Source organism: Dasypus novemcinctus, chromosome 16 (genome assembly GCF_030445035.2).
Source record: "Dasypus novemcinctus isolate mDasNov1 chromosome 16, mDasNov1.1.hap2, whole genome shotgun sequence".
Lineage (NCBI taxonomy): Eukaryota > Metazoa > Chordata > Mammalia > Cingulata > Dasypodidae > Dasypus > Dasypus novemcinctus.
Window position 1 is genome coordinate 3046855 of NC_080688.1, and position 11322 is coordinate 3058176.

Here is an 11322-nt window from a genome sequence, read left to right on the forward strand (position 1 = left end):
GAGTAGAAGTGTCCTATGTATTCAATATGTGATTCAAAATGTACCCAACATTAAGGTTTCAATTTATCTGCTCAGCAATTCCAACAATTACAGTGAAACCATTTTATTTGACAGGTACATATTGCTCTCCTTATCAAAATTTATCTAATGCCATTGCAATCTCTGTGACATTTGCAGATAAATCAATTATCCAAATGCAAAACTGGATTCATGGAACAATGAACAACGTGACAGAATTCATCCTGCTTGGTCTGACACAGAACCCAGACATGCAGAAAGCCTTCTTTGCTTTGTTTATACTCATCTACTTTCTCACCCTTGTGGGCAACCTACTCATTGTATTAACCATTGCCACCAGCCCAGCCCTCAACACCCCCATGTATTTTTTTCTGTCATTTTTATCCTTCATAGATGGCACCTACTCTTCTGTCACAACCCCCAAAATGATATTTGACTTCCTTGCTGAAAAGAAAACTATCTCCTTCAATGGGTGCATGATTCAACTCTTTGCAGAACATTTAATGGGTGGAGCTGAAATCATCCTGCTCACTGTGATGGCCTATGACCGCTACGTGGCCATTTGCAAGCCCCTGCACTACCTGATCACAATGAACAGGCGGGTGTGTGGCCTTCTGGTGGCCCTGTCCTGGGCTGGGGGCTTTATTCACGCCATGATTCAAATCCTTTTTATGGTGTGGTTACCCTTCTGTGGCCCCAATGAAATTGACCATTTCTTCTGTGATTTTTACCCTCTGCTAAAACTCGCCTGCACTGATACTCACATCCTAGGACTTTTTGTTGCCGCCAACACTGGGTTTATGTGCACACTCATTTTTTCTATTCTTATTACCTCCTATATCCTCATTCTTTGCACCCTCAGAACTTACAGCTCTGAAGGACGGCGGAAGGCTCTCTCTACCTGCACCTCACATATTACCGTAGTCATCTTACTCTTTGTGCCCTGTATATTTATATACCTTCGCCCCACAGGTACCTTTCCCATTGATAAAGCAGTGACTGTATTTTATACTATAATAGCACCCATGTTAAACCCTTTAATCTACACACTCAGAAATGCAGAGGTGAAAAATTCAATTAAGAAACTATGGAGCCAAAGAGTGATCTTGGGTAACAGTTCAGGTAAACTGCTACATTAAAACTAAATCTGTTCATATTTTAAGAACTACTGTGTCTGAAGCAAAATAAATGGTATTGTATTCAGGATATGTGGGTTAAGTACATAGTATAATATTATTATCTGACATCTTTAGTGGTTCTTCTTGCATAAATGGTGACCCTAGTCCAATCCAACTGGAAATGTCTTTGCATATATAAATTAATAATCAATGAGATTGGTTAAATAAAATAAAATTTTCACAATGTTTGGAAAATATATGATATTACAATTCTACTAAAAAATTATCTACAAATCTTCAGGTATAGCTTATGGAACCAATATACCAAGTACTTCAAATACATACAATAATTTTATTGTTAGAATTTTATCAGAAATGCATTGTGTTTGTAAACTCTAATCCATGCTTAGTGGCAATGCTCCAAATGTGTTCATGAATTACAATGAATATACCACACCAATGAAAGAAGTTAATGTGGGGAAGGGTGGGAGGTGTGGGGAGTAAGGCATGTGGGAATCCATTATATTTATTATGTAACATTTTGTGTATTTAAAGCACCTTTAAAAAATAAAAAAAAAAATATGTGTTAAAAACATGCATTGTGTTAATCCCAACTCCTGACATCAGTGTAGTAAATTTTTGGGGGATAGGAGAGTTATCCAGAAATTAATGGATGTGAAAGAAAAGAGAAAGTCGTTAAGGCAGGAGTCATCCCATAATTAATGCTTTTGCATTGTACAAACAAAAAAGCACCAATTATATAATAAACTGGGCTCTGCTCAGACAAAGTATTTGCTCTGCCTAAAACCAAGAAGCAATATTAAATGATTTCAGGTATAGCCATAAAGCAACCTTACGCATGATATTTCCAGTTAGAATACACATATGGAGCATTTTTTCTGTCAAAATAATTCTCACATAATCTAACTTCAAACCAGCTTTTATTAAATAGATTACAAATTTAGTTAATAGAGATTAAAAATAGAGATTTTATGTTATCTGAGTAATCAAGACAGAAAGTCTGCACATTCAAATTTTAATAGAAAATAGTAGACCAATTGCCTACTAATGAAAGAGGTAGTCATTTGAGATATGGTCACTTACAGAATAATTCTAAGAGAATCAATCTGGATTAAAGAAGGGGATTTAGAGTGTCTGAGGCAGATATTCTGAAAAATTTTAATATTTAATTTTTATGTTTTTAAAGATTGACTTAAACGAAATTATTGCTCAGTCTTCCTATGCTCCTTGTTTTTTATATACCACATGCATATAAATATGCAACAATTAGCAAAAAACTCTTATTTAAAGAGCTATTTTTCTCAATTGTTATTACAACCTTTGCTTATCATCAAATATGGGTATATGTTTCAGCACCTTAATTAATTACAGCCTCTTGTCTAAGAAAGGCCATGTAACTAGATTGAAGAAATGATGTATGTCACATCCAGGCTGAAAAATACAAAAGCCAGTGTGCTCCAATGCAGCTTCTGTTTTCTCTCCTGCAGCTAGTCTACAAGAAATGCAATACAATGGCAAGACTATGCAGGAGAAGCTAACTGGATTAGTAACTACATGGATAAAAATGCACTACATGATCCCCAAATTCTTTGTGGATTTTGTCTGAATAGAAAATATTATTGCATATATTAAGCCATAGGAGATTTCAGAATTCATCTTTTTCCACAACAAAACATACTTTACCCTTACTAATGCTCTATATTTTTTGTCATGTGATTTATGTGTAAAGATGAGGACTCATCAACAATACTCTTGCAATTATCAAGGTTCTCAGATAATGTAGAATAGCAATTCTGCCAAATCAAATCCAATTAAGCTTCTTTCTGTTTCTGTGAAACACATTCACTAACTGAAATATTTAAAGCATAAGTTTATACACCTCAGTTGTTCTTTTTATCTAAGATTTAAGGCCCTAAGATGAAAATTGTACAGTCATACACTGGAGAGTGCCAGAAAAAACAATAAACTCCAGTATAAGCTAGCTTTTCACTGGTTCTTTTTATTTATTTTTTAATTTTTAAAGAAGCTTTAAATTATATAAATATTTCATTAAAAAATAGGGGATTCCCATATATCCTACCCCCAACCCCTATGAGTCTCCCATATTAGCATCCATCATTTGTGTAGTACATTTGTTACAATTGGTGAACACATATCAAAACATTGCTCCTAACCATGGACTATAGTTTATACTTTGCCATACAACAAAATGTATGATGACTTGTATCTATCATTGCAATGGCATGCAGGGCAATAGCAATGTCCTGAAAGTGCCCCCATTTTACACATATTCTTCCTTCTCACTTCCCTCAGAACCTCTGGGGGCCACTGCCTTTATATCAATGGTACAACTTCTCCCATTACTAGAATAATAAATCTATAATAGAATAATAATTAAATGATAATAAGTCCACTTCAGTCCATTGTTCATTCCCCAATCTTGAGGGCTTTGGTATGTTTTTGCCCATTCTCTTTCCGGTTGATAAGGGACTGATGTCCCACATGCATGGAACTGCCTTTCTTACAGTTGGGGATACTCTTTGTTTTTTGGGGGTTGGCATTGTTCATTATCCTACTTTTGTTAGGTGTCCTGGTTGAATTCAGTAAACTGGAGGATATGTGTTGGAACTCTGCTGATATTTAAGCAGCATATTAACAGGCTCAACAGTTAAATCTCTGGAGCATATATTTAACAAATATAGTGCTAATAATAGGTTAAAATAAAAGGGGCAGAAGAGCCATGTATAGGGAAATTATAAATTATTCTAACTTTGTTACATTGCAGAGCATAAATTCCAAAGTAAAGCCCACTGAGAGGGTGCTGAATTCCTGAGAATGTCTGCCCTGATTATAGTGTCTAGATTTCTCTAGAACACTAGGTAGCACTGCTGTTTAAGACATTTCTGTCCTTGGAAGTCCTGCTACATTCTCTAATAGAAAGGCAAGAATACACTTAGTACACAGGCAGAGCATAGGGAAGGACAGACCATTTTGCCAGGCCCTTGATATTGATGATCATACTTATGAACCTTTTCTATGGAAATAGATACTTAGCCTAGCATTATATATTGCCTAAGAGTTAGCTCCTGAAAACATCCTTGGTCAAATGTGGCCTCTTTCTAAGCCAAATTCAGCATATACATGCACTACTTTCCCACCAGCATGGTCCATAACTCCTGGGGATGAGCTTCCCTGACCCTGAGGGATTATTACCAAGCACTTGCTAGGTATGCATTTTGAGAAAGACCTTAACCAAAAGGGAGAAATATTAAATACAGATGAGTTTTATGGCTAAGAGATTTGAAAGTGTATGGGAATGGCTTTCCAGAGGTTATACTTACACATGTTTTGATGCTTCCTGAGCAAATCTTCTTGCTAATGTTCCTGTTTGGGTGAGCAAGTCCTTTCAATCTGATAAACCTCCTGGATTATCATTTTGGATTCTTTCAGTGCCCCATGATCAGAATCTAAAATCTTTGCAGAATGTCTAACAAGTTGGGATCTGTGCTGATTAAATCACTAGCTATTTTATTGTGGTTGGATCTTCATGATTCGAGCAATTGCCCCATGAGCATAACATTTTCTTACCCTCAATTCAGCTCTATCTTGTTATTCCATAAGACTTCACATAAGTGTCCTTTGTTTATCTCCAAAGGGGGAATATCAGTATTATTGGGTCACTAAATCATACCCAAGTCATCTACATAAACGTTATCTCTTGGCCTCATTTCTATATTCCTTAAATGCATATCCTCTGTTTTCACATATGGTATATTCTATGGAGCAAATGAAACTCTCACATACGTGGCAGTTAATAGCAACATACATCTCATTACACAGACAGTTTAGCAACATATTGATTTAAGACAACACGTAAGCTGTGCTTTACAACATTTATGCCCTGTATGATTTTTCTAGTGGTTTTCACATGTCATCTGAAAAATAAGCAGATTTTAAATATAGCTCATGATCTGTAAATTCCAATCCCTAATTCAGTCATAGCTGTCTACTCATAAATTGAGTCTTCAAGGTACTACATCTCTTTTCCCCAAACAAGGCAAGTTGATATTTTAGGCAGAGTTTGTAAATCAACAAAAACCCAGCTCCTCTTCTCTGGAGTAAACTGGTCTGCAGATTATTCTCAGAGTGCTAATAAGCAATATATCTGAGAGAAATTGCCATGAGTAATATCCCTTAATCTAAAGTGGTAATGGAAATAGCATTATTGCATTCCATCTCATTGCAACCACCTCAACATGGTTGGATATGAGAGCAACCTTGCTAAACATTATCTTTGGATACACTTTCAAACAAATATTCGACAATTTGTTGGGAAAATATCAGAATTATCCTCGTAATTTTGTACTTGGGCCATGTTAACAGTTATCCTTAAATGGGTTACATGAAGTGAAGTTACAGACCGCTTTAAGATATCTTAGAAATACATGTTATCAAATCTCATTGCTTGGATATTATGTCTTAGGTATGAATACCACCTTCCTTGGGTACATATAAATTTAGTCCCATACTTATGTTCACTGGATTAGGTTATGCAAAAGAAAACTTGTGCAAAATGATTAAAGATATAAGCTTGTGGAATTCTATCCTTCTTCACCTCCTCATTTGAACCCCCTGATCTTAAAATATTTGCAATGGAGTCATCACCTGCAAAGATTTCATAAGTCTGGATATTTGAAAGGACTTACAAGACTCCAAAGAAGGTTATCAGGTAAGGCTTTTATTTTAAGGCAAAGGATAGTGTGCAATAAGAGAAAGAGTGAGCAAACAAGCACTGGAATTCCAAGAGACATCCAAGCACAATGAGCCTTGGGTTTTTTATTCACAAGTAGGGAAACTTTTTCTCTAGTTGAACCACCAAAGTCTGCATGTAAATTTTGATTTCAAGAGGGTTCAAAGAAAATATTCCAAAAGGGGTATTTTTGTCTCTCTGGTCAAGCACCTTAAGTCAGTGAAAATTGGCTGTGAATGAAACTGGCCTTTGGATTTACCAAGGGATATCTGGACTTTAAAAAAGACATCAAAATCTCACTATCTCTCCAATTCATCATGGATTATAGTATAAATCCATTGCCAGGCCCCAGTCAATTCTGGATCTGAGTTTCTTGGTGCCTAGTATTATCCCCTATTTCATGTTATAAAGCTCTAATGATATTAGATTCTGGAATAACTTTACATTTAAGGAAAGGCCATCTTCCACCATCAAATTCCTTGAGAAATTTACTATAATTCAAGTTCTGACAAATTGCATTATTGGTTAAATATAGTTTCATTTGTTTGTGGGACCTTAGCATTTATATACATTCTAAACTATTCATAGTATTACTTCATGTATTCCCTCAAGATGAGAATATTAAAAGGTTCCCATAAATTCGTTATTGTGCCTCTCAACCAGGATCACAAGCAATTATATTTGAGGTACTTGTGAGTTCATTTAAGTAACATACTTCACAGCTCCTCTTGGATTAATGTGAATTACATTTCCCATCGTTGTTTCCTGCTATTCTGTATTCATAATGTTGAGATTTTCTCCCATTTTTCTACAACTATCATACCTGTTCCAGTTGCTTGCCATCTTTTACTTCCTCTTGCAAAATAACATTCCATTTTTATAAACATTTTTATTTTTTAAATAAACTTAGATTATATAAATGTTGCACAAATATACATTTTCCCACATCAACAACATCCTTCATTAAAGTGATACATTTGGCACAATTGATGAACACATCTTGGAGAATTGCCATTAAGCAATAATTTTAGCTTACATTGTAGTTTACACTCTTTTCTGCACATTTTTTTTTTGCAAGTTATTACAAGATATTGTCTTGTACCCATCATTGCAATGTCATTCTAAGTTTCCAAGAAGGGTCAATAAGTCCTTTTCTTCAGTATGGTTCTCCTCAGAAAAGCAAATTCTGCTTGAAGTCCTATAGATGTGCCAACATTATGAGGGGTATCATAGGGTATTTTGGCCAATAATAATTTATTTATCAAAAATGTCTCTGAATATGTATTGCTCAAGCGCAAGTCGGATATATATTTTGGATTGGTTTCTCTTTCCACATATTCTTTATTTGATTATTTTCCTGAAAGTGAAAAACTATGGTAAATAAGCATAAAATTATATGATAAGTCAGGCATGTAGCAGATAGTTTATGTCTATAGCATCTGAGTCACTTTCTCAACAGGCTTTCATTTAGGTTAAAAATTGCACAGTCACCCGAAGATCTGTCTAATGAAGTCTTTAGTATGCATTCAGAAGGTACTATTTCTTAGATGTTTTCTCCAAAAATATCTTCTATAATGGGCATAAACTGTAAAATGAAAATTAAAAGTCAAATAAAAATTAGAATTATTCAGAGTCTTCACACACAAGCTGTTTTTTTGTCTTTATTTTAATGTTACATTAAAAAAATATGAAGTCCCCATATACCCCCACCCCCTTCACACCACTCCTCCCCCATAACAACAACCTCCTCAATCATCATGAGACATTCATTGCATTTGGTGAATACATCTCTGAGCACTGCTGCACCTCATGGTCAATGGTCCACATCATTGCCCACACTCTCCCACAGTCCACCCAGTGGGCCAGGGAGGACATACAATGTCCGGTAACTGTCCCTGCAGCACCACCCAGGACAACTCCAAGTCCCGAAATTGCCCCCACATCACATCTCTTCCTCCTACTCCTTACCGCCTGCAACAACCATGGCCACTTTCTCCACACCAATGCCACATTTTCTTCAATTACTAATCACAAGAGTTCATGAATAGAATATCAGTAAGTCCATTCTAATCTATTCTCTATTCCTCTATCCTGTGGACCTTAGAATGGTTGTGTCCACTCCACATCTATATCAAGAGGGGGCTTAGATTCCACGTGGATGCTGGATGCAATTCTCCTGACAAACTGTTTTTGAATCATTATGCTATAATCCATAGATGTCTCCAGAAAGAATATTTCTTCAATACAAGGGTCCTATCTTGTGCTTTAAGCAGGACTTGAAGGGGGGAACTTCTGGGGTAGAATAGTTTCACTCTTATGGATGTCTATAAATACAACCATAATAATGTTTTTCTCTAACTCTTATTCTCTGTTTTAGTTTTCTAGGCTGCTTAAAGCCTATATCATGGTTCTGATTGAATAATAGGAATTATCTTACAGATTTTATGTAGAGAAAATGTTGAAATCAGGGCATGATCATTGTGATGCTTTCATCTAGAAGCCAGCTTCTGGTGAACCATGGCTTCTTTGACACATAGCAAGGCACAAGACAGCATCTGCTGGTCTCTCCTTACTCTTTCAGGTTTCACTGATTTCAGGTTCTGCTTCTGTGGCTTTCTTTTTCTGTCTGTATTCATTTAATTTATGAAGGACTCTTATAAGTGGATTAAGACCCATGGTAAAAAAGGTGGGTCACACCTTAACTGAGGTAGCTTCATCAAAAGTTGAATAAAAGGGTCAACTCAGACCAGCAGAATATCTTAGCCTACATGCAATAACAGGTGTTAAAAATGCTTTTTCACCTTGAATAAAAGGGGGAAATGGAAAGAACAAATGAGTTTATATGGCTATGAGTCTCCAAAAAAGAACTGGGAGGTCATCAGTGTGGTTGCCCTTATGCACACCTCAACAGGGTCCCAGAGACAGCTAAAATAGATATAAGCCCAGGTATTGGTTCTTCTGAGGGCTACAGAGACCCACAGGTTCTATGGTCATGGCAGATGGAGTTCAGTGCCATGTCAGCTGGCCCTACTTTGAAGTTTGTTTTCCTGAGTGTGATGGAGTTGGACTCAGATGTGATCTTCATTCACAAGCCTCTCCTGCTATTTTTACCAGACCTGTGGATGGTACTGAGGTTTGGTGTATAATCAAGGGACATGTGATACCAGGCCCTGAGCTTCAACAGACTTGCAACTCCTACCCTCTGGTTTACTGGACTTACCCCAGCCAGCTAACAAGGAAGTGAAGAAGGTCAATGACCACACCAGGGAGCCAAGGGTGCTTACAACTGCAAGTGGGAGAATTGCATCCATCATCCAAGTGGAATCTAAGCACCATCTTGAATATAGAGGTGGAGTGGACATAACTATCTCAGGGTCCAAAGAATGGAGAAATAGAGTATGGATTAGTGGCCTTATTGATATTCTATTCTGTAACTATTGTGATTAGTAATGGAAGTAAATATAACATTGATGTGGAGAAAGTGGCCACAGTAGCTGCTGAGGGTAGGGAGTGGGAAGAAGAGATGTGATGTGGGGGCATTTTCAGGACTTGGAGTTGTCCTGGTTGGTACTGCAGGAACACTTACTGGACATTGTATGTCCTCCCATGACCCACTGGGTGAACTGGGGGAGAGTGTAAACTATAATGTGGACCATTGACCATGTGGTGCAGCAGTGCCCAGGGGTGTATTCACCAAGTGCGATGAATGCCCCATGATGATGGAGGAGGTTGTTGTTATGGGAGAAGTGGGCTAAGGGGGGTGGGGGGTATATGGGGACCTCATATTCTTTGAATGTAGAATTAAAATAAATAAAGACAAAAAACAATTTCTACTTAAAATGGGTCCATACCCACAAGAATCGATTAAATTGAAAGATGTGTTTATGGGTACACAGAGCTTCAAACCACTACACAATCTCATGAGTCACCAAAATAATGTTCTTCTATTACATTATTCATTTATGGGCTTCCTTTTTGTCAGCAGCTACAGTTTCTTCTCTTTCTTACCATTCGAATGAATATTTACTCAAACCTTTCACTGAACACTTCAACCAGTATTCCTTTTATACTTTTGTCATTTAAAGACCTTTTAGGTAAACCATATCTCAGTTACTGCTAAAGTATGGATAAAATCTATACCATATCAGAGTTGTTTTCATCCATTTCCTCTGATACCACATGGAACACTGCTCATACTTCTGCCCAAAGTAGTTCACGACTTTCTCTTCTTCTTCTTTCAGATTAAGTGTTGAGCTGGTCCTCTTTAGCCACCATCTATAAACGATTCTGCTTGTTATGCATCCTCCAATAACAGAGTATGTGGAGCTACTTGTTCAGCTAAGGGTTAGAAAACCCCTTAGGGGAATCTTAAAAAAGGTTCAAATGAACCATGGCCACTGGATTCAATATGCAATGGGTTCCATGTTTTAAATGTACTTGATATATCATTTCTATTTAATAAAATTTAATAAGGTATTTCTGTTCATTTCCTTTCCTGCTAGATTATCATGATATAATCCAAAATATATGTGTATTTCATTTCCCAAAATAATATTAAATTCTTCAGTTATAAAAGCAGTTTCACCTAAATTCCAATGGCTATCTAGAAAGGTCCTTTCAAAATCTGTTTATATTTTTGTCCAAAAGTTTTCCATTCAAAAGCTCAATGGTCTCTGCTGGTGATAATTCCAACATCTCCTGAAGAAGGTATTGTTCAGAAAAGAGAAAAATTTCTTCATGACTCTGTTTAAGAAGAGTAAAGCATATTAATGGACTTCAATCATTTTTTCTCTCTTATGTAATTGCCCATAATTGTGTCACTTACCTATCTGTAAATCAATTACTGTGAAGGGAAATTGCATAAACATAATTAGGTAAGCCTAAAAGATATTCATAGTAATAGCCTGTGGTATACTCAAAATAGCTCAAATAAATTGGCGCCTGAAACTGGCACAAATTAGAATCTATTAAAAAGAATGAAGATGAGAAATTACTCTGAATAAGATATCCAAATATATTACACACCCTGCTCTCCTGTACTTTTTCATCCCCTCTTCTCTTCCCTTCCCCCTCCCTACTCTTCTTTTCTCCTTTCTTCTCTCCTTCTTTCCTCTCCATTCCTTTTTCCTTCAACTTTCCCTCTCCCTTCTCTTCCTCCTATTTCCCTACTCCTCTTATTCCTCTTCTTTTTTCCTCATTCTCCTCTCTCTTTCTCTGTTCTCTCTTATTTAGTTTTAGATTTCTTCTGTGGACATTTAAATGTAAAAAAAAATTCCCTTCTTACAAACATTCACCTCTCCCCCATGTCCTTTCAGGGACTAATTTTATTCTCCTAATAACCATATAAGGTAATATCATTTTTTTTTTAAATAGAAACTGAAGCACAGAAAAATTGACAGACTTGCCCAAGATCAA

The 11322-nt window shown here is 36.4% G+C and overlaps 1 protein-coding gene across 1 annotated transcript; it reads left to right on the forward strand.

The window, feature by feature from the left end:
* The first annotated feature begins 218 nt into the window (after window positions 1-218).
* On the forward strand, window positions 219-2412 carry LOC101419799 (olfactory receptor 4C5-like). Its single transcript, XM_071208366.1, has 2 exons — window positions 219-1108; window positions 2337-2412. Exons 1-2 carry the CDS (start codon window positions 219-221, stop codon window positions 2410-2412), a joined length of 966 nt encoding a protein of 321 aa, XP_071064467.1.
* Window positions 2413-11322: the final 8910 nt, after the last annotated feature.

Coding starts and splice junctions, on each gene's coding strand:
- LOC101419799 (XM_071208366.1), top strand. CDS start 219: ATGAACAACGTGACAGAATTCATCCTGCTTGGTCTGACACAGAACCCA. Junction 1,109..2,336: donor AATTCAATTAAGAAACTATG/GAGCCAAAGAGT, acceptor AATTTTTATGTT/TTTAAAGATTGACTTAAACG.